Genomic DNA, 24805 nt, shown 5'->3' with positions numbered 1-24805 from the left:
ACATCAGCTTGCATCTAACAGGTCTTTGAGGTTAAGCTATGCCCAAGAGGAGGAAAATTGCCAGGCCTGCAGAGCTGTGACAAGTGGGCAAATGGAGTCACTTAACTTGTCCAAATAAGTAAATTAAATACTGCAAAAAGGAGTTTGTGTAACGCTGCTGCTGTCACATAACATAATGAGCTTCTCTTTTTGAACTGGACAGGCCTGATGGCAATTACGCTGCCTTGCAGAAGAACATTCAGGCGCATAAGAGCAGGTGACTGTCTGGTCCTCCCTAGCAACTGCCAATGCCTAAGTTACCCACAAGCCTGAACAGCAAAACCACTTCCAGGAAGTCTGGGCCTCTACATAAGGAATGAGAGTTGAGGGGGAAGGGAAGCCTTTAAGACCCAGGAGGATAATACAGCTATGGCGAATGTTTGAACTATCTGGTCCTTTAGACTTTGGGTTCTTCTAAATTTGATTTAATTCAAGAGACTTCTCTGGTATGATTAAAAACCCAGAACAACTTAGCCACAGGATAATTCAAATCCTATTTCCTAACTGCATGATGTGAAATGACCATACGGAAAAGCAGTCTAGAACAGAAGATGCAAGAGCACTGGGCAGCCACTATGATAGCAATTCCAAAACTTTCTGCTGCTAGAAATAAGATGACTAAGGACACGATCCTATACAAGTTTAGGCAGAAGAAGTCTGACAACTCTCAGCATTCTCCAGCCACTATGACTGGCAGAGGAATGCTGGGAGTTGCAAGGTGTTTTTTCTGTCTAAACATGCATAGGATTGCACCCCAAACCATGAAAGGCACAATGTATCCACCCACAGAGGAGGCTACTGGCTACATCCCTGCTTCCTCCCATCAGCCTTTTCTGGAGGTGCTGGTGATCCTGCCATGTCTGTATTTGGTGTAAGTGGATCATGCAATCCCTCCTGACCCAGAGACACAGCAGAATTACCTGTCCATCCTCTTTCCCTATCTACCTCAAAGATTTGTGCTGCTATTTCCCATTGGGGTCATTGCTGAATCCAGTGTAAGTCTGGTTGGTGTTGCCAAGTCATTTGCTTGGTCTGAACTCAAGTTGCTGGGGGAAGCTGGTTTGGTCCCTGCTCCTTGAACCCAGGGGCCATATGTCTGGGAGGTCTCTCCACGTCCCAGATGTGGGGGCCAAGGAGATCACAGAATCATAGAATAGTAGGGTTGGAAGAGGCCTACAAGGCCATCGAGTCCAACCCCCTGCTCAAGGCAGGAATCCAAGTCAGAGCATCTCTGACAAATGGCTGTCCAGCCTTGTCTTGAAGGCCTCCAGTGTGGGAGAGCCCACCACCTCCCCAGGTAATTGGTTCCATTGTCGTATTGCTCTGACACTCAGGAAGTTTTTCCTGATGTTCAGACGGAATCTGGCTTCCTGTAACTTGAGCCCATTATTCCGTGTCCTGCACTCTAGGATGATCAAGAAGAGATCCTGGCCTTCTTCTCTGTGACAACCTTTCAAGTACTTGAAGAGTGCTATCATATCTCCCCTCAGTCTTCTCTTCTCAAGGCTAAACATGCCCAGTTCTTTCAGTCTCTCTTCATAGGGCTTTGTTTCCAGTCCCTTGATCATCTTTGTTGCCCTCCTCTGAACCCTCTCCAGTTTGTCTGCATCCTTCTTAAAGTGTGGTGCCCAGAACTGGACACAGTACTCCAGATGAGGCCTAACCAGTGCCGAGTAGAGGGGAACTAGTACTTCCCGGGATTTGGAAGCGATGCTTCTATGAATGCAGCCCAAAAGAGCATTGGCCTTTTTTGCAGCCACATCACATGGTTGGCTCATCTTCAGCTTGTGATCGACAACAATTCCAAGATCCTTCTCGCTTGTAGTGTGGTTGAGCCACGTATCCCCCATCTTGTAACTGTGCATTTGGTTTCTTTTTCCTAGGTGCAGAACTTGGCATTTGTCCCTATTAAATGTCATTCTGTTGTTTTCTGCCCAGCGCTCCAGTCTATCCAGATCACTTTGAATTTTGAGATGGTGCGAGCGTACTACGATGTGGTTGGGAGGAATCACGTTGCCCCCTGCCTTCCTTTACAGCTGCCTGTTGTCTCACTGCATCTGTCACTGCTCTTGGCTTGCCACCTTCCAATCAGAAGGCACACCCTGATCAATGATTCATGCAGAAACTCTTAAGCACACTCTGAAGGCAAATATTGTGAGGAGTAAAAGTGAAGCATGGCTACAATTTCAATTCAGAAAAAACTATACCTTAGCTATCAAAGCGCCTTACAGTGTAGTGAATATGGAGTTTTATTTTTATTGTGATTAATTTGATGAATTCGTATGCTACCCTTAAGTCCCATTTTTGGGTAGAAAGGCAGGGTACAAATCAAATCAATCAACCAAATACTCTCAGGGCAGCTAGTAAGTGAACAGAACAGAACATAGCATTACAATAAAAATACAGATAAAACAGATAATAAAATTGGCAACAACAAAAATATTTTCTGCCTGGGAAAATAAAATGATCTTGAAACCTAATGAAACCTAAATGACAAAGTCTAGGTGAGCTTCTCGGAGAAGAGAATTTCATAATCAGACCACCACCTCTGAGAAAGCTCTCTTCCATAGTGGCCACCACTGAGAAGGCCCTCTTCCCCAGGGCCACCTGCTTCACCTCCAATGGCAGGAGCATGAGGAGGAAGGCCTCAAGAGATTATTGCAATGAATAGGCAGGCTAATATGGAAGTAGGCATTATCAGAGGTTCAGTTACCTTATTCTGAAGTGAGGCCTCTTAAGCCATGCTGTTGACTAGTGTAGTTTCTTAGAGAAAACAAAAATCAAAAGCTTACCAAAACTCTGTCCCCCATTTTCAGTTCTCTTTCTCCTTTCTTTACAGAACCGGCTTCAGAAAGGTTTGATAGCGATTCACTTGCTGTTTTGGAAAGATTGCTAATTTGAGAAACAGGGTGTTCCTTTGCAGCAGGAGGAGAAGTTTTGTGGGGAATACCCGTGAGAGGCAGGTGTGCTGCTGCAGAAGGCGAAGACACAAGGCTAGCAGTGGACACGGATGTCGGCGAAGTTGCTCGAGAAGTGGAAGAGGCCTGGGTACCATTGGCTTCATCCTCTGCCACCACTTTCCGTGTTAGTTTGGAGGGCCTTGTAAAGATTCCCCTTAAGGGCTCGCACTGGAAATACCGAACTCCAGCCACGGAGCCATCATTCTTGCCAATGGGCTCATCCAAAACAATTCCTGCCCACTGTCCCGGAGCAAACTGTGTTTCGCCCAGGAACTGGATAAAGCCTGGCTTATTCCCATTGACCCAAACACGCTCCCCAATTCTGAAGTCATCCACAAACTCATCCTGTGCTTCTGAGGCAGGTGCAGTCGATGTCTTCTCACTGGCTGCTGTCTTTTCTGATGAGGCTGGTAACCAAATGCGGAAGGAAAGACAAATGTATTTATTTTGCAGCTGTACATATATCAAACAAGACAGCCAATGTCTGCTTGTATTATTCCAAAAAATAAAGCAAACAAATTGTGTAACACAGGGGTGCTGCACCTCAAGCCCAGGAGCCAAATCTGGCCCAGCTGGGGTCCTAATCCAGCCCCTCAGAATTCCCTGGGCACACCACCTTTTCCCTGACCACTTATTATTTTGGTGGTTTCCTGGCTGATATGCAGTTTTTTCCCCCACTCTAAAAGGTCGAAATGCCTCTCCTAAGGCTTAATTACTAGCAGTAAGAGCTTTCAACAAAGATATGCTGGTATTTTTGGTATTTTGACCTTGTCCCTTCTGCCTTTGGCCTTGCCCACCACTGGAATGTACCCTCAAAGGTGCTGCACGCACTCCCATTGCTGCACATTTCTGATGCAGGCAGCATCTTTTATCGTAAGATGTTCAAACTTGTCCTTACCAGGAGTGGCAGATGCAGCCGGTTTCAGTAACACGCTTCCAGGCTTGCTGATCTTGGTGGGAGCCTTAAGCCCACTCGGCTTTAACATACTCATCTTCTCTTTCACTGTCGGTGTTTTATCCCCTCTGTCTGCAATAACTATCTTTTCCCAAACATGGATGCAGTATGGGTTTCTATGTTTGCCTTTGGGTTAAACCTGTGTACAGAGAAATAAAAAAGGGAAAGATAAATATGCTTTTTGCTCCCGAACAACTTGTAAAGAAACTTCTGTGCGTAAACCCTGCACCCTAAGGAAGAACAAACGAATATTTTCAGAGTGAAGTTGGCAATTGTCACATACTGGAAACCTAATGCTATTAAAACATCTTGACTTTTTTGAAACTTAAAAAGATATCCAGAGTGTTTGCTACATTAAAAAAACAGACTGCTGTTTTCTCATTGAGCGTTCAGCTAAAGGCAATTTTAAGAAAGGAAAGCAGAGCCCTTTACGGCATTACCAACACCACGACAGAAAAGACTCAGCTATTTGAGTCATTCAGACAATTCTACGTATTTGTAAAGTGTTTCGACATCCTAGAGCAAAACACACAGCCTTGCAGGGAAGTAAAATAAAAGAGAAAAAACTGGCACATGATGCCTGTAGAATTCAAGCTTTTAAGATCTGAACAACAACAAAACCCCCTCAAGATGGCTCAGCAGAGCAATTTCCCTTGACAGCTAATGAACAAACGCCCACCTCTGCTCTACTGGAATTCCTTGCTGAAGATCACGAGACTTGTTAGCCCATTATATAGTCCCCCATACAGTGCCTCAGCTCAGTTTCTTTGGAGCCAGAGTTAGAAAGGAGTCCCTCCTCCTCGGTTGCTAGGAAAAGTGAATAGCTTTGATTTAGAGGCCTGTTATAGACTTTTTAGAGGGAACTATACTGCAAGATTCTTTTTCTTGAAGCAGCTTTAATCAAGTATTCCATACTTAGTGATCAGGGCTGACTTGCTTTAATTGCAACAAGAAAGGGAGGATTATATTTAACTTGGAACATGCTGATCTGTGATCTAAATGTAAATTTGGCTATTTCAAACATGCAACTTAAGCCAAAAGGTGCTTGAAAACAGGCAGCATTAATTGAGCTTTAGTGGTTACTTGTGCTGATAGTGGTAGAGGCAAAGAGAACAATTAAATTACTTGCAAGCAGCTCTCCCAAGGGGGCAGAGAAGTTCTGAAGTGCATCAAAAAGCAACTTATTTACTCAACCCTTTTCTCAGAACTTGACACATAGGTTATGGAACGCAGATCCTGGGCCTGCTGTTTACATAATATCTTGGCACCAGGGCAAGTCTCTGTGCCTGCAGCATTTAGGTCATCCTTGTATGACTCCTAGCAGCACCCTGCCAATGGATAGAAGCCAGTCTCTGAAGCATAATAGAACAGAATGCTCTGATGGACTAACGTAGAAACAGTCCCCAGACACATCTTCCTCTCCTCTCGTCCCCAAGTTGACAACTATGTTTCATACTAGTTGTACCCTCACTTTTGTTTAGATGTTCATGGGAAAATAAAGCAAGCTGCCTCTCTCATCATTTTCTACAAAGCTTGGGGTCTTGCAGCTGTTTGGGTATTCCGGCACATGACTCAAAAGCTGTCCTAGACTCTGCCACAGCTCTTTCCCTGCTCTTATTCTCCATTATATCTGTTTGCATGACCCCCACTCCTTCAGCTTTACTGCCTCCAGCTGCCCTGAAGTCTCCTACTCTCTTAGATTATGCCTGTCATTCTTTCTTGGGGCTCCCTATGTCTGTAACTTCTTCCCAAATGCACCAGGCTGTATTTTCTGCTGTGAATGCAGTATTAGTGTTGTGGGTAGGAGGGGAGAATTTACTACCCTCTGCCACACACACATATGCAATTTACCTGCTGTTAAAGGTAAAGGTGTCCCCAACCAGTCGTGTCCGACTCTAGGGTGCGGTGCTCATCCCCATTTCTAAGCCGAAGAGCCAGTGCTGTCCGAAGACGCTTCCGTGGTCATGTGGCCAGCATGACTGAACACTGAGGTGCAAGGAACTCTGTTACCTTTCCCGCTGAGGCGGTACCTATTTATCTACTTGCAATTTCTTGCTTTCAAACTGCTAGGTTGGCAGGAGCTGGGACTGAAGACGGGAGCTCACTCCGTCACGCAGCACTCGGGTCTCGAACTGCTGACCTGCCGACCTTCCAGTCTGCAGTTCAGTGTCTTAACCACTAAGCCACCGCGGACCTCTTCCTCAGACAGGGTATACAGAAGGAGTGTATTTTGCCTCCATAAAGCAGGGAAGAAGCTGAGCCACAGTGATTATACTAGAGACAATGGTTCACATGCAACTGCAAATCATGGTTTGACATTACATGAAATAGCCCTGCACTCACTACATAGTCCCTCACTCCGCTCTCATCATGTGAACCACAAAGGAAAAAATGCCCATTGCTTAAAATGGGGTACAGGGTGACAAAGAGAAAAAAAGCTTTAAAAACACAACACACCTTGTGGTGTAAGCACACACTTTCCCTGTGGAAGAAGGGACTAAAAGAAAGTACTTCTCCTTCCTGCCTGATCTATTCCCTAATATTTCATTGGCACTTAAGAGCCACAGTTCATTTAGTCTAATGCCAGTGGTGTAAATCCCTTGAGCTGAAGCACCCCCTGAAACCCTTCAACTGATTATTCCAGCAGATTAACCACAAGAAGAGGTTATGGGGGGAGGAAACTGACTAGCGTGCCGAGCACTAAAAGCTCACCACTAAGAAATCAACAAGGGGCAACAATGATCAAGCCAAAAATATTTTAAAAATAAACCACAGCACAATCAGGAGGACAGGGCAGGCACATGACTCTGAAACTGGGAGTAAAAACCAAACAGATTTACAGTACTCAAGGCTGGCTAAAGAACATAAGCAGTATTAGATCTACTAACAGATGTGAATGACAGAATATGGCTATCAAGGAAATGACAGGCCTAAGAAGAAAATGTATGTTTAGAGGCTCAGGTTCTTTCACAAATCCCCTTGGGAGGTTTCAACTTCTCTCTATCTTTCTGTGTGTGTGTGTGTGTGTGTGGGCGCGCACGCGCGCGCACGGATGTTGGCTTGTTCAACAACCTTCAGTTGCTCTACACTTCAGCCTACATTCTTGGCCATTGTTTTAAATTAATGCCTTGTTTAGAATAAACAAAACAGATGCCATTTGTCCTTGCTATCAAGTTAAGCAACCCTACGCAAATTGAGAATACTCCTAGATCCAGCTGTCACTTGAGGGAGTCTGGCAACAGTGATTCATGCTCTGGTGACATCCTGGTTAGACATCCTGGTTAGACTACTGTAATGTGTTATTTGTGGGTCTGCCCCTAAATATAGTTCAGAAGTTGCAGTTCAAAATACAGCAACCAGGATTTTAACTGGGATGGCTCACTGGGACCATGTATTTGACAATTTTAAGAGATTTACACTGGCTGCTGGTTTGCTCCTGAGCTCAATTCAAGGTCCTGATTTTAACCTTTAAAGCCTTTCACCACTTGGGATCCAAGTACTTCAAGTTCACTGCTTTCTCCTGTATCAACCTGCATGGGACTTGAGATCTTCTACTGAGGCTTTTCTCAGACAGCCACTACCATGAGAGGGCACATACTGACCATCCTTGTTAATGCATCATAGAATCAAAGGCCTGAGGAGGATCCACGTACCATCCAGCCCTAAATATGAATCTCTATGCATTATCCCACATTCTCCCTGTCCCTGCCCCTCAACCCATTTGCAGATTAACCCATATCATCAAGATTACAGTATGTCAATTTCATAAATGCAAATAAAAGTTAACATGTATTCTAGGTGCCTGAACAATGTGAGGACTAGTTTACTAAGCCATCCAAAACAAGCAAAACACTCAAAACCATATGCCAAAAAGCTCTGCAGTATTATTAGCCATCTTGTCCATTTGCTCTTTTGTTTTTTTTCCCCTACAATGCTTCCCTTCCCTTTCTCATCGTCTCATTTTATTGCAATGGAGCCATTAAGCAGAACACATATTCCTCTACTTGAAGCATTAGTCTTCTACATATAGGAACCATTAAAAAACGTAAGAATTTTCAAAAATGTGATTCCACACTTGAAGTCTGGAATGATATCATCCAGGAAGGCCTCTATTAGGTGATCTTGTGGAACATGTAGATCAGCACAGCATGCAGATCTCTAACAAAATAAGTGTAGCCCCTTTTAACAGATCACCTGTTGTTGTGGTAGAAGTTTCATTTGCTTTTTCACGTTCACAGAAAACTGTGTGTCTCAGTTTTGGTGTCCAAACAAGCAAGAACATTCTGCACCAAATGGGTAATGTCGACACTGAACATTATACTCCATTCTATTCTAATCAGACCCATAGGAAGTATGTTGCTTTAAAGATACAGTAACAGGCTAATTTCTTCACAATGTTAAGACTTAAAAAAAAAAAACTTCCTATCTCCTTAGCCTCAGAAGGAATTCCCTCCCATGCTAGCAGAGTACTAAGGATTTTCACAATCCCTTCACCTACCCTTCCTGCATCCAGACACTTTGCTTATTACTCAACAACTAGCACAAGAACTAAACCAGCTCAGTGTGTTGTGTTATCTTTTCAAAAGGGCTTCAGATTAGTAAACTGCAGGATAACTCAAATTATGGAACACTTCCTAAGCATTTAAGAAGAACTGCAGGGAGTCCATGTAAAAACAATAAATTACGAGTAAAGAAATAGATTTCATGCAAAGTGAGGGATTAAACGGGTGATTTTTTTGTGAAAGAAACTTGGATGAGCAGCAGGCAGTACTTAATACGTGGACATTGAAAAGCAAATTAAACCTCTACACTCTCAATATTGTGTGGTCAACATTCAAAAGCCAGAGTGAGTGGCAGCAAACTATTGCATCAATTTGGGAAAAAGTTTGGCATCGTGTTTTTGGTAAAGTGACAGCTCAGTTAATTATGGGAAATACTGGAGAAAGCAACATGCATAGAAAAGTACATGACAAATGGCACTTCTGTATATGCTTATTTATGTAAGCATATATAAATAATGCTTTAAAGTAATTTAACATTTAAAGTAATGTTTATACTGCTCAATGGCTGAAGCTCTCTGGGTGTTTCACAAAATAAGGTTAAAATAATAATACATGAATATATTATAATATTATTTTATTATAAATATAATAAAATATAATATCATGTAAACTCTAGAACAAATTAGAACAGCCAAAGAATAAACTCAAGGTAAAACCGGCAGTAGAGGATAAGCAGTGGAAGGATCTAAAAACACATTTTTAAAGCTGAAAGATTAAAAAGCTTCAGAGAATAAAGAGGTCTTAACCTGGTGCCAAAAGAAACACAACGTAAGCACCAGGTAAGCTTGTCTGGGGTCAGCATTCCATAACTAGGGTGGCACCACTGAAAAGGCCTCCCTCTGTAGCCCTGCCTCACACCTGGAGAAGGACCTCAGAAGCTGACCTTAGAGTGCACGTAGGTATATTATGGGAATAGATGCTCCTTCAGGTAACTTCCCTGCGTAAAAAAAAAAGTTGCGAAGTAGAGAGGCTAGGATGTCATGAAAAGAGCAGAAGTGGAGTTACGCCAGCAGTTCATGCTCCCCTAGAGAGGCCATGTGTCCTAGTTTACAGAGGAAAGTCCTCTATTTGAAGGGAAATCCAGCCCAAGTCCAGTTTAAACATAAAGAACCCCAAGCAGTGAGAGAAGGGGCCTTGAAGTTGCCCATCCACAGTCAGCACCTGGACAGGAGGCCAAGCAGGCACACAGGATACCTGCCCATAGTCTTTCCACTATGGCAAGGTGCATCATATTTCTATTTAAATTATAGTAATTATCTCTGAATTTGCATCTATAGAAATAAATTAGTATTGGCAAATTTTATGCGAACCTGTGTCCTCCTTTTCTGGCAATGCAATTCCTCTTTTTTGGCAATGCATAAGTGGCCATCCTAGACTCAACCGAAAAGTTGCTACCGCCAAGGATTTCTACCCCAACACTATGTTTTGTAGAAGCAATCTCTGACCCATATGTACAGATGTGAAAGGGAAAAAAAAGTCTATTTAAAAGCTGATGATCTCTGAAGATTACCTACCCAAACCTGAGATATAGCTTCCGTCTTTCCAACAATGGTTAATCACAATGCTAATATCTAGGACAGCTTTCAGGGGATCTGATTCTTGAGTGGCTTGGGAAAGCTTCAAGTGGTGCAGCCTGACATTCCCTCAGCTTGTGCTCTTTAATTAGCAGTACCGGAATGCACAGTTAAGCCTGAGAGGGTGTGGGCTCTCTCCCCCCACCCCCGCTTTTGTATTATGACTTCACTGGCTCTGACCTCATAGCCAAGCATTCAGGAATGTCTGCAAGAATACCTCTTGGAATGCCACTGCAGGCCAAGCTCACTAGATATAGGGGAGGGGTGTTTTCCCAATTCAGGTCATTCCAAAAAGCAGCCTGACAATGCTAGTTTTGTTACTGCATTCTTCAGAAGAATAGACATTCTTATTCCTGATATACAGCCAATACGTAATTAGTGCATAATAATTTGGAATACTGGCAATATACACATTGCCTATGTTACTCTCAAAGCTGGTATCAAGGGTAGGCATAGTTGGGCACATGCTGATGGCCACACCCCATCAGGGGCCCACAGATAAGAGCCCCCTGGAGTTGCTCCTCCTCCTCACTGCAATGTGTTTACTCACCTACCTCTAGCTCTGGCCCAGACATCGACAGTGGTGAGAAGGATGAGCAGTAAGTAGGTGCCACTTCCTACTTGCACACTGGCTCTCTGCCTGTCAAGCAAGCAGTAGCAATAATGAGAAAGGGGGTAAGGAGTGATAGCAGCTGGTGACAATGGCAGTGAGAAGGTAGACTTTGAGGGATGAGGCCCATGGCAGCTGTGTTGTCCAAGGGCTCTCAAAAACCTGGAGCCAGCATTGATTACTCTCTAAAGCACTAGTGGGGACAATAAAAAAAGGATCACAGAAACAAGGGCAATAGGGGAAGAATACACATGAAGTTAAATGAAGCCTGGGTTTAGTTTCAGGAAAGAATGACAACTTCATAGAAGAGCTGGGTTTTGAGTCGTGTCTTGAAGCAAGAGAAAAAGCAGCGGCACAGATATTTCAGGCATAAGGCATGTCAAGATAGAATGTGTGGAATTGTTTAAGCGAGCAGATGACTTCCATATGGACTGAGTGTGGTAGATTTGGAGGTCAGAACCTCATAGGCAAGGATATATCAGAATGTGGGCAAAAACATAAAAGGCGGGGGGACCACGAGGTCATGGAGGATCATATCAGAAGTGGGCAAACTGTCCCACCTCCTTACTAGGCTAAAATATATTTCCCCACTCCCTTTATCTAAACACTGAACACATCTGTTTATTCTGTTCGCCCCCCAAAATCACAGTCCAGCACCAAGTAGAGCAATTACTGGAGTTGGTGACTGTGCAAATCACTAACCTAGTATGAATCACTGGAGAGAGTGATGAACATAGATCCAGGAGGCCTAAGTCAAAATACCTAGCTGGCTTTTGGGAAGACAATGGCCATGTTTGCATGAATGCTACACCAGGATTCTTCAGAATCCTAGGGTAGGTGACCCATTCATCATGAATCCTAGATTATTTTTCCAGGCAAACACAGCCACCAAGACTTCGCCTTGGCTCTCTGGCTCTGAAATTGGGATAAGAACGATCTGTCCCATTTGAGGGCTAAAACAAAGAATTTAATTAAGGTATATATTTTGTGGCAGACCAGCAGATAGCCTATATATGGCTACATCCCAAATAATATAGGTGAAAGTAATTAATGAGTAAAGGTTATTCAAGGCTATATATTACTGTTTACAAAGGGGCAAGAACTATTTTTCTCTTTCCTAATAAAATTAATGATTTTATTTTATTAGGAAAATAATAAAACAATGAATTTATTATGTGCTTGTACTATATGCCAAAACAATGAATCTATTCTGTGCTTGTACTATAAATTCTGCCTTGAGCAACATTTTTGGTAGAAAGGTGAGATATCAATTTAATAAATTTAATAAATATCAAAGTATGTAACTCTTTGTTAAAAGTTCAGTTACTTAGTTGTTAGGGCAAAGCAGAGCACCTTTCTGCCCCCCAAAAGATGACACCTGAATTACTGACAGAGTAATTCATTAAGGGAGTAAAGTTACTTTTCTCCCCACAGATTTGTTGTTGTTGTTCAGTCGTTCAGTCGTGTCCGACTCTTCGTGACCCCATGGACCATAGCACGCCAGGCCTTCCTGTCCTGCGCTCTCTCCCGGAGCGTGCTCAAGTTCATATTCATTGCATCCGTGATGCTATCTAGCCATCTCATCCTCTGCCGTCCCCTTCTCCTTTTGCCTTCAGTCTTTCCCAGCATCAGGGTCTTTTCCAGGGAGTTTTCTCTTCGCATTAGGTGGCCAAAATATTGGAGCTTCAGCTTCAGCATCTGTCCTTCCCCCACAGATTACCTGAATGCAGACTTGCTTGCTTGTAAACTGATAGGCACTAGAGGGACCAGGTTTTCATGCAGCACTAATACCAATATCTCACCAAAAGGCAGAGCCATTATTTCCTTTACAAGTCAAAGTATCCGTTTCTCTTTTAGCAAACCCTATATAATTACATTTTGTTTCCACATAGGAGCTCCCAAAAGCTATCCACACAAAAATTGACAATGCTCCAACAGACTAGATGCTCAGATGCTCTAATATTGCATTTCTTGCCTTAGGGTGCTTATTCATATATTAAGCCTGTTCTCTGCAGTCAGGGATTACGTTATCTGCTGTGTCATTTGTTTTCTTCAACAGAGGCCTCAAGCCAAGCCACAAACAAATCCCCTCATACTCTTAAGCTTTTACCACAGCTTCATTCACTATGCCATTAAGAAACATTCAATAAAGCCATTTATTAGAGAGCCATCTTCACAACTTAAGTGTATTTTCTAAGTTTGGAAAGGGCACCCTTTTAACAGATCTTGCTCTTTAGGGGAAGTTTAGGAGTTCTTTCCCCCATACTTGAAGTATTTGCCTCTAGTTTCTGAACAGTTCTGTTCTGAATGGCATTTGCCATTAGGTTCCTCCAATTGGATGCTGTCAGCTCTTGTGATTCTTAAAATGATGCAACAGCAGCCCACTTCCTTCATTTGCAATTCATGCATCCGCTTTCTATTCCTTTTTTGCTCCTCTGTGCTGAAGGAAATCCATCATCAGGCAGGAACCTAGAGCTCCTCAAGATCATGGAAGGAAAACTGGATGCACTGAGAGAGCTTCCAAACTCCCCGCCCCACCCCATAGCCAATTTAATAAGGGACTGGTTATTGTTGTTTTAATCCAAAACATATAGCAAGATTGACAACAGATCAATTTGAAATATACAACTAAAATGTTACCCAACAATCAACTCCCAAGTTATTATTTACCAAACAGATGCATTCAATAACTATCATAAACATTTGTACAGCAGTGAAGTAATCAGACTAATACCAACAAAAATTATTGTAACACTTTTGGTGATTAATACATAAAAATAAAGCATTTTTGAATAGCAACATATGGCTCTTATTTACATGAACTACAAACTTTAAGTTAGAACAGTATTGTCTTCAAACGGTGTTCTAAGGAGCCATGAGATTCCTCAGTACAGAAACCAATAATGCTTGCTCACCACTACCCATCTTCCCTGCCTTACTTGGCTGCAAGAAAGTCGTGAGCCTGTTCTGGGACGGGGGGGGGGGGAGCCTTCCAGCCTTGAAGCCTGCATCCGGTGTCAGCTGGGGGGGGGGGCAGGGGACCGTACATGTGCATCTCCCCTCCCTGCCTGCTTAAGTATAGGGATCGCTCTGTGTGTGTAGGAAAAAGTTTCTCCCACCCACAGTGATCCCCACTGAGGTTGCTGTTTCTCCGCTACTACGAGCAGCAGCAAAACAGTGATCTCTGAAGCCAGGAGATCATACTTCATTGTTTTTAAAACTCTGCTTAGAATCATAGAAACATAGAATAGTAGGATTGGAAGGGGCCTACAAGGCCATCAAGGCCAACCCCCTGCTCAATGCAGGAATCCAAGTCAGAGCATCCCTGACAGGTGGCTGTCCAGCCTCATCTTGAATGCCTCCAGTGTGGGAGAGCCCACCACCTCCCTAGATCATGGGTTCCATTGTCGTATTGCTCTAACAGTCAGGAAGTTTTTCCTGATGTTCAGCCAGAATCTGGCTTCCTGTAACTTGAGCCCATTATTCTGTGTCCTGCACTCTGGGATGATCGAGAAGAGATCCTGGCCTTCCTCTCTGTGACAACCTTTCAAGTACTTGAAGAGTACTTGAAGTTTTACCCTGAAGTTAAAGTTTTAAGGAGGAAAGATCTTAAATCTCACTGCAGACCCTAAATGAGTTATGCTCAGCACTACTGCAAACCTTCTAAATTGTTTGTACACAGGTGCTGTAGCTTCAGCAGTTGCATAACATCTGATGGTTGGTTGGCTAGCTGGCGCATGCCACAGTTTGTGATGTTTGAACAACCAAATAATGACATGAAGAGCGCTATCATGTATCCTCTCAGTCTTCTCTTCTCAAGGCTAAACATGCCCAGTTCATTCAGTCTCTCTTCTTAGGGCTTTGTTTCCAGTCCCCTGATCATCTTTCTTGCCCTCCTCTGAACCCTCTCCAGTTTGTCTGCATCCTTCTTCAAGTGTGGTGCCCAGAACTGGACACAGTACTCCAGATGAGGCCTAACCAGTGCTGAGTAGAGGGGAACTAGTACTTCCCGGGATTTGGAAGCTATGCTTGTATTAATGCAGCCTAAAATGGCATTTGCCTTTTTTACAGCCACATCACATTGTTGGCTCATATTCAGCTTGTGATCTACAACAATTCCAAGATCCTTCTTGCTTGTAGTGTTGTTGAGCCACGTATCCCCCATCTTGTAACTTTGCTTGATAAGCTGACAGAGCAACAGGCCTACTACATAAGGCATCCTCACGCAAGACAGGATTATAATACATCTATCTATTAGTATTTTAAAACTTAATTTATATCCCGCCTTTCTGCCAAAAAATAGCGCTTGAGGTGGCTAGCAATAAAACCCAGATTAAAAACAAAATCTTAATACATAACATAAAAACAAAGAAATTAAAACACAATTAAAAGACAAAGAAATAAACAGCAGCAACCAATTATAAGTCCCTTCAGCAATAAACTGGCTTATATGCCAAAGGCCTGCCTGAATAAAAACGTCTTTGCCTGGCAGCAACGGAACAACAGAGGGGTTGGCTTCCCTTGGCATGGAGTTCCACAACCTGGAAATCGCCTGGACTCTAATTAGCATGTTAGCTAGTAAGTAAGGGCTTCCATTTATTGTATTGCTTTTACTATTATCCAAAAGTAGGAATCTCTTGCTGAAGCCATAGCTTATTATATAAGCCACAGGATAAGTTTAGCATTTACATGGAACACAGGAAACTAATCATGTGGGGCCAAGATTGCAATGAAAATAGTCATACTTTAAATCTACTCAAGTATGTTCTCCTGCAAAGGAAATTCTGAACAGAGAAAGCCACAACAAAAACTTCTCTATTAAAGTTTGGAAGAATATTTAAAGTCAACACTGACACTGTTATATGCCACCATAGCTCATCCTAGGACTACTTGTATTAGAACTACTTTTTGGAACAAAGATGGACATGTATAGTTTAAAAAACACAAAACTAAATCCCTATGTAACATCTCAATAAGTCAAACTCCTTAAAATGTATTGTTGAAAGGCATGTGCGAAGTCCTACAAAATAACATTTCAACTTAATAGTTTCTCCAGAGTATGGATGAATGCTAAGAAGAGCTGCATATATTATTATCATATTATTATATTTATTTATATCCCGCCTTTTACCCAATACTGGGACTCAGTATACAACAATAACCCATTCATAAGCACTGCAGACTAACTGAATATAAGAGGTGAAATATGGGCACAATCCACTGAGAATTTATCCTATGCAAACCCCATTGAAACAAATGGCTCATTCATTCCAATGCTTTGCTTTTGCTCAAACTCAATTTATCAGTGAGGGAATGTGTAGGAAGCACTTTTATTTGATGGCCCCAACCAATGTTGAGGTCAGTAGTAGTTTACCTTCATGCCCCAATTCAATTATGGGGATCCACCCACATATTGCCTGATGGATCAGGAACCACAGATGTAAGCTGGATGCACACTGCAAATATGTATAGGACACTGGCTCCTCCCACTGCACTGCTTTCAATGAAATGCACAGTTGAACTTTCATTCAAACACACATCCCAATTTGGGCACATTTTAATTAATGTAATATGAGTATCTGTAAAATAGCCAAGAACTGAGCGTTCTGAAAAGAAACTATTTTACACAGGCTGTGAAGAAAATCCAGAGATTTCATAGAATCATAGAATAGTAGGGTTGGAAGGGGCCTACAAGGCCATCGAGTCCAATCCCCTGCTCAATGCAGGAATCCAAGTCAGAGCATCCCTGACAGGTGGCTGTCCAGCCTCGTCTTGAAGGCCTCCAGTGTGGGAGAGCCCACTGCCTCCCTAGGTAATTGGTTCCATTGTTGTATTGCTCTAACAGTCAGGAAGTTTTTCCTGATGTTCAGCCGGAATCTGGCTTCCTGTAACTTGAGCCCATTATTCCGTGTCCTGCACTCTGGGATGATCAAGAAGAGATCCTGGCCTTCTTCTCTGTGACAACCTTTCAAGTACTTGAAGGGTGCTATCATATCTCCCCTCAGTCTTCTCTTCTCAAGGCTAAACATGCCCCGTTCTTTCAGTCTCTCTTCATAGGGCTTTGTTTCCAGTCCCCTGATCATCTTTGTTGCCCTCCTCTGAACCCTCTCCAGTTTGTCTGCATCCTTCTTCAAGTGTGGTGCCCAGAACTGGACACAGTACTCCAGATGAGGCCTAACCAGTGCTGAGTAGAGGGGAACTAGTACTTCCCGGGATTTGGAAGCGATGCTTCTATGAATGCAGCCCAAAATGGCACTTGCCTTTTTTGCAGCCACATCACATTGTTGGCTCATCTTCAGCTTGTGATCGACAACAATTCCAAGATCTTTCTCGCTTGTAGTGTGGTTGAGCCACGTATTCCCATCTTGTAACTGTGCATTTGGTTTCTTTTTCCTAGGTGCAGAACTTGGCATTTATCCCTATTAAATGTCATTCTGTTGTTTTCTGCCCAGTGCTCCAGCCTATCCAGATCACTTTGAATTTTGTTTCTGTCTTCCAAAGTATTAGCTATCCCACCCAATTTTGTGTCATCCGCAAATTTGATCAGCATTCCCTGCACCTCCTCCTCCAAGTCATTAATAAAAATGTTGAAGAGCACTGGGCCCAGGACTGAGCCCTGCGGTACCTCACTCGTTACCTCTCCCCAGCTTGAGAAGGTCCCATTGAGAAGCAGTCTTTGAGTCCGATTCTGTAGCCAACTGTGGATCCACCAGATCGTTGTTTCATCTAGCCCACTTCGAGCTAGTTTGCTCATCAGGATATCATGGGGCACTTTGTCGAAAGCTTTGCTGAAGTCGAGGTATATGATGTCTACAGCATTCCCACGGTCTACAAGGGAGGTTACTTGATCAAAAAATGAGATCAGCTTTGTCTGGCAGGACTTGTTTTTGACAAATCCATGTTGGCTTCGAGTAATCACGGCATTGTTGTCAAGGTGCTTCCAGATGGAGATTTTGAGAAGCAGAGAAATATTTTCAACAAAACACCAACAAAACCAGTAAAGACTATTTTGCTCTGTGCTATATTGTACTTCCAAGAGCACTTATAGTACACAAGATGCTTTGCAATCATTTATGTCCTCAATTTTCACAGGACTGTAGAATATCAACGTGCGCCGATTTAGAGATTAGCACTGGTCTCCTCCTGCTTTAAAAGAATCTATAGGGCTCATGTCACACTACCAAAAAGTACTCAAGGAACAAGAGATTAAAAAACCTGGTGAAAGTTGGGGCGAGATCATAGCTCAGCAGTAGAGCACCTGCTTTACATGCCAAAGGTCCTAGTTTCAATCCCTAGCATTTCCAGTTAAAAAGAATCAGGTAGCAGGTGATGGGAAAGACCTCTGCCTGCACCCCCTGGAATGCCCCTGCCAGTCAAGATAGACAATAATTGCTTTAGATGGACCAATGGTCTGACCTTGTATAGGCAGCTTCCTAAATTCCTTACGTTACCATTTTAGTCCTTTGCCTAAGTATAGCAGCACGTAAATTTATTCCAACTGTATCCACAGCAACAAGAAGATGGTAACAGTTTATCCTTCAGGCAAAACCTAGCTATCTTGCTATTGCACATGCTTTAACAGCAAAACAAATAGTCTATTTACATACATATACAAACATAAAAACACTCCAAGTGTCTGGACAGTTTAATTTTATCTATCAACTTTTGAGATGAGAGAACGAGAGAGCACTTTACCTTGCTATTAATAGACAAACCTGTAAAATACAGCTTGTCTCCTTCTCCTGGAGCACTTTCAAAACAGGTGTAGCCTCTGACAGTGCCACCACAGACAATCATAGACAATCAGGTAGATTAAAAAGTGTGCAAAGATACTAGTCAGCCTGATTGGTATTTTAAGCTGGTAAAAAAAAGCCTCTCCTGTAATACTATCAATCATTAAGGTTTCTTTTTTGTTCCCAGCAGAATCAGTGCTCAGCTTGATCAGTCCATTATATCATGAGCTATAGGGATCAAATACCATTCAGAGAAGGATTACAAACATATTACAAATACAAACTATAGAGTGTAGCTCTTGGAGCTTTGATCAGTCTCCTCAAGCTATGGGTATCAGCCACTCTTTACTCTTGCCTAAAAGATCATGGATAACAGACAATACACAGTGTGCCTCAACATTGCAGTACAGACTTATGATGCACCATTAGGACCAATCCCAATTTGGTAAACTACAAGACAGCTTCTTGAGGCAGCACATATTAGTGATGAGGGGGTTTCTTTCTCTCTGCCTTCAAGTTTGCTAAGGTGAAGGCCAAGATAATGTATTCTTATTCTCAGGACTGGGAGTTAATGGCACATAGTCTCTCACTTTTCCTGAAGAGTGATGGGCATCATGGAGAGCAACATCTCTGCCCACTATGCAACATGGCTGCCACTTACTCCTAGATGCTTGGAGGGAGACTGGACACACATTTCTCACTGAATCCGCATACCCCAAACCCAGTGACCTGACACAGCCAACTTCTAGTCCAGCCATTTTTTTAAATCCCTCTCTTGCTCTCAGATAGTATGTTCCTCATTTCTATTCTTAATGTATCAGACATTCTATATGATAAGTAGCACAGCCCTGAAGTTAAAGTTTTAAGGAGGAAAGATCTTAAATCTTGCTACAGACCCTAAATGAGTTATGCTCAGCACTACTGCAGGCCTTCTAAATTGTTTGTACACAGGTGCTGTAGTTTCAGCAGTTGCATAGTTGCATAACATTTGATGGTTGGTTGGCTAGCTGGCACATACCACAGTTTGTTACTTTTGAACAACCAAATAATGACATGCTCAAGTAGCCATTTTGAACTGCTATAGATGGCTGGTGATGAGTCTATTAGTAAGTTTTTTTTCTATTTCAAAACAGTAACTGACAAATTGAGAAAATTCCCACCTTTAATTAACACAGGAGATAAAACAGCAGATATATTAGAAGTCAAAACCTTGCAGGAAGTAAGGTGTGAGCTGTTGCACTTCAGTTCAATGTGCCTATATATATTTATTGTTTATCAGAGCAGTGCTTTATAAATCAGTCCCAACCAACACTGCCAACCATCAGGGATTATGAGAACTGTAGTCCAGAACATCTGGATGGCATTGGGTTGCCTGTCCCTGCTACAGAGTATAAGACTTGATTGTGGGGAAAGTAGGGTTTAAATCTTTACTCAACCATGATGCTCACAAGGTGGGTTTTAGGTAAATTACTACCTCACAGAACTCTTGCAAGGTTAAAATATCACACTGAGCTCTTTGGAGGAAGATTAGGATAGAAGTTGAACAAAGAAATAGGCCATGGCACCTGCAGACATTATAAAAGTAAACACTGCTCTGATAAACAATAAATATATCTAGGCAAATTTAACTGAAGTGTAATAGTTCACACCTTACTTCCTGCAAGTCTTTGACTTCTATGACTTGCGAGAAGTCCTAGAAGTCTTACTCCTGCTCAACAGCCACTAAATTACACTGGTCCTCAGAACTTGTAAGCTCATTTTAAAACAGGAATCTCCTTCCAGAAGTTACTACTCCATCCCAGAGGTTTTCTTTGGAATACGCAAGAGTAGGACTTTCAGTCTCCTACTTGGGAAACAGGATGCCCATTCTTGCCATGTGCTCAGCATGTAGATGTTACCTCCTATGGTGTGTTCTGTATACAATTCTAAGGGTGTTGTTGTTCAGTCGTTCAGTCGTGTCCGACTCTTCGTGACCCCATGGACCATAGCACGCCAGGCCTTCCTGTCCTGCGCTCTCTCCCGGAGCGTGCTCAAGTCCATATTCATTGCTTTCCTCCCAAGGAGCAAGCATCTTTTAATTTCATGGCTACAGTCACCGTCTGTGGTGATCTTGGAGCCCAAGAAAATAACATCTGTCACTGATTCCATTTCTTCCCCTTCTATATGCCAGGAAGTGATGGGGACAGAGGCCATGATCTTAGTTTTTTTAATGTTGAGTTTCAAACCAGCTTTGGCACTCTCCTCCCTCACCCTCAACAAGAGGTTCTTTAGATCTTCTTCGCTTTCTGCCATTAGGGTGGTATCATCTGCGTATCTGAGGTTGTTGATAATTCTCCTAGCAATCTTAATTCCGACCTGTGGGTCATCCAACCCGGCGTTTCTCATGATGTACTCTGCATATAAGTTAAATAAGCAGGGCGACAATATGCAGCCTTGTCGTACTCCTTTCCCAAGTTTGAACCAATCGGTTGTTCCATGTCTGGTTCTTACTGTTGCTTCTTGACCCTCGTACAAGTTTCTCAGGAGACAGGTAAGGTGGTCTGGTACTCCCATCACTTCAAGAATTTGCCACAGTTTGTTGTGATCCACACAATCAAAGGCTTTAGAGTAGTCAATGAAGCAGAAATAGACGTTTTTCTGGAATTCTCCTTCTTTCTCCATGATCCAGCGAATGTTGGCCATTTGATCTCTAGTTCCTCTGCCTCTTCGGAATCCAGCTTGTACTTCTGGTAGTTCTCGGTTCGCATACTGCTGAAGCCTAGCTTGTAGGATTTTGAGCATCACCTTGCTGGCATGTGAAATGAGTGCAATGGTGCGGTAGTTTGAACACTCTTTGGCGTTGCCCTTCTTTGGAATTGGAATGTAAACTGACCTTTTCCAGTCTTGTGGCCACTGTTGAGCATTCCAAATTTCTTAGCATATTGAATGCAGCACTTTAACAGCATCATCTTTTAGGATTTTAAATAACTCAGCTGGAATACTGTCATCTCCGCTAGCTTTGTTGTTACTAATGCTTCCTAAGGCCCACTTGACTTCACTCTTGAGGATGTCCGGCTCAAGTTCAGTGACTGCACTATCATGGCTATCAGGGACATTCAGATCTTCCCTGTATAGTTCTCCTGTGTATTCTTGCCACCTCTTCTTAATCTCATCTGCTTCTTTTAGGTCCCTGCCTTCTTTGTCCTTTATCACGCCTGTCTTTGCACAAAACGTTCCCTTGAGATCTCCAATTTTCTTGAGATCTCTAGTCTTTCCCATTCTATTGCTTTCCTCAATTTCTTTGCATTGTTCATTTAAGAAGGCCTTCTTGTCTCTCCTGGCTATTCTCTGGAAATCTGCATTCAGTTGGATATATCTTCCCCTTTCTCCCTTGCTTTTCGCTTCCCTTCTTTCCTCAGCTACTTGTAAAGCCTCATCAGACAGCCACTTGGCTTTCTTGCATTTCTTTTTCTTTGGGATGGATTGAGTTGCTGCCTCCTGAACAATGTTACGGACCTCTGTCCATAGTTCCTCAGGCACTCTGTCTATCAGGTCTAATCCCTGAAATCTATTCCTCACCTCCACTGTATATTCATAAGGGATATGATTTAAGCCATACCGGAATGGTTTAGTGGTTTTCCCTACGTTCTTCAATTTAAGCTGAAATTTTGCAACAATAAGCTCATGATCTGAGCCACAGTCAGCTCCAGGTCTTGTTTTGACTGACTGTATAGAGCTTCTCCATCTTTGGCTGCAAAAGACATAATCAATCTGATTTCGATATTGACCATCTGGTCATGTCCATGTGTAGAGTCACCTCTTGTGCTGTTGGAAAAGAGTGTTTGCTATGATCAGCATGTTCTCTTGGCAAAACTCTATTAGCCTTTGTCCTGCTTCATTTTGTACACCAAGGCCATGCCTGCCTGTAATCCCGGTGATTTCTTGACTTCCTACTTTAGCATTCCAATCCCCTATGATGAAAAGGACATCTTTTTTTGGTGTTAGTTCTAGAAGGTGTTGTAGGTCTCCATAGAACCGATCAACCTCAGCTTCTTCGGCATCAGTGGTTGGGGCATAGCCTTGAATTACTGTGATGTTGAATGGTTTGCCTTGGAGTCGTACTGAGATCATTCTATCGTTTTTGAGATTGTACCCCAGTACTGCTTTTCCCACCCTTTTGTTGACTATGAGTGCTACTCCATTTCTTCTAAGGGATTCTTGCCCACAATAGTAGATATGATGGTCACCTGAATTAAATTCGCCCATGCCTGTCCATTTTAGTGCGCTGATTCCCAAGATGTCGATGTTCAATCTTGCCATCTCATGTTTGACCACCTCCAGCTTACCTTGATTCATTGATCTTACATTCCAGGTTCCTAAACAATATTGTTCTTTACAGCATCAGACTTTCTTTTCACCACCAGACACATCCACAGCTGAGTGTCCTTTCGGCTTTGGCCCAGCCGCTTCACTCTTTCTGGCGCTACTTGGAAATGCCCTCTGCTCTTCCCCAGTAGTATATTGGACACCTTCCGACCTGAGGGGCTCATCTTCTGGCATCATATCTTTTAGCCTTGTGATACGTTCCATGGGGTTTTCTTGGCAAGAATACTGGAGTGGGTTGCCATTTCCTTCTCTAGTGGACCACATTTTGTCAGAACTCTCTGCCATGACCTGTCCGTCTTGGGTGGCCCTGCACGGCATAGCTTATGGCTTCACTGAGTTATGCAAGCCCCTTCGCCACAACAAGGCAGTGATCCATGAAGGGGAGTTCTAAGGTACAGGAGGATCATTAAAAAATCTGTTTACACTGCCCTTTGCTAAGTACACTGAGTAAAGACAGGAACTAAGGGTGCTTCCAGGTGGACAGTTCATACCACTACCAATCAAATGCAGCTATTCCATCTTTCCCTCCTTTAACCGATTGTTTGTGGTAAGAAAAAAGATGGAGAAAGTGGCGTGAAAACAAGGAGGGTTACAAATGGAAGAGGCAAAATACTGTGAATGAGGCAGAAAGACTGCACAATAAAAGCCTCACCTGGAAGCACCCTAAGATGTTGGGATGCCTGGTCTCTATTACAACCTTGAATTTCTAATGAGCGTTTCACAATTAAAATAGTTAATGGTGAATATAGGGCATTCAAATCCTAAGAACAATCCAACTTTGCATATCTAAGAATGGAATACATATAAGTAAGATCATTGGCTTCTCCATAAAGAGGCTTTTTATCCCGCAATTTTACCAGGACTTCTGCCTCGGGATTCTTCGCAGGATTACGATCGGCCCTTTACATGCACTCTCCCCACTTTTCCCCTTTATCTGTGAGTTCTGTTTCATTATACAGCCACTGGATGGCGCTGTTGTTATAGCACCACTTCCTCTTTACACGGACAAATCCAAACCAGTTTTTCATTAGTTCATTATTTCTGTTTCAAATTAAGCTGCAGAAATGGTAGGAAACCACAGGAGAGGCGCTGGACAGTGATGACATTATGTAAAGGACCCTCAAGGTTCCGTGAGGAACCAATCTCAATCGCAAGATGAAAGTGCCATGTGGGGAAACCCCATGCTCACTATGCTTCAAACTGATGTAACAGAAAATGAAGGAGCCAAGCAGGAGATGGCTATTTTCAGAAGAAATTTTTATTCTAATACAGCCTTCAGGCCAATGAGAAGGGGTCAAATTAAAAGAAAGTAATCTGCTTTAACATTTCAGCCAACTTAGTATATGAAGAATGTGCACCTGAAAGCCGCTGAAAGACAGTATAAAAACAAAGAATCTTGTAGCATTTTAAAGACTAAAAATGCATTATGGCATAAGCTTTTGTGAACTAGAGTCTATTTCATCAAGTGCATGTCTTTTGTAGTCTTTCAGGTGCTGCAAGACTATTTTTTGCTGCAACAGACTAACATGGCTACCCCTCTGGAAGGTGGCAAGACAGGATGGTAACCCTATAGACTCATCTCCAGACAACTCTAAAGCCTTCTCCTTGTTAGTTTTAAGAACATATTCTACCAATAAGGTAACTAAGGAGCTCCAATCTTTACACTAGCTCCCATTCTTGTCCCTATAAAACACTCTGCACAATGAAAAAATAGCACCCACCCCTCATACCAGATCCAGATTTCTCAGAGTTAGGTACAGGGAAGAAATAAGTCCCCTAAAACATTAGAAGTGGAAATTCTCTAATTCCTGGGCAACCTTCAAGCTCCCTTTGAATCTATAATTTCTGTTTCTAATTTAATATTCCTGTGCAATTTTATGGAAGTATTCAGAACATGTCAGGAACTGCTCAAAACGCAGAGCAAGCAACCAAGTTAATTAGAACTTGAAGCAGCTAATAAGGGTGAAGAAAGGAAAAAATGCAGTGGACTAGTGTTTTACTGCCTTC

At 42.7% G+C, this 24805-nt stretch overlaps 1 protein-coding gene across 9 annotated transcripts in view; it reads right to left on the bottom strand.

Moving 5' to 3' along the window:
- The window catches only part of CLIP1 (CAP-Gly domain containing linker protein 1), a 141349-nt gene that overhangs the window by 91387 nt on the left and 25157 nt on the right, over window positions 1-24805 (bottom strand). For 7 of the 9 annotated variants that reach the window (XM_084819237.1, XM_084819235.1, XM_084819241.1 and 4 more), the window contains 2 exons: window positions 3898-4093; window positions 2832-3406 (listed from right to left, as the gene is read on the bottom strand). In XM_084819237.1, coding sequence (XP_084675363.1) covers window positions 2832-3406; window positions 3898-3991 — 669 coding nt within the window. In that variant the 5' untranslated portion in view covers window positions 3992-4093. The other 2 variants (XM_084819234.1, XM_084819236.1) reach the window with 2 other exon arrangements.

This window comes from Heloderma suspectum, chromosome 13 (assembly GCF_057233095.1).
Source record: "Heloderma suspectum isolate Gila_16-S chromosome 13, 16-S_ref, whole genome shotgun sequence".
Classification (NCBI taxonomy): Eukaryota; Metazoa; Chordata; class Lepidosauria; order Squamata; family Helodermatidae; genus Heloderma; species Heloderma suspectum.
Note: the sequence above shows the minus strand (reverse complement) of the source record. Positions and strands in the feature narration are given on the sequence as shown.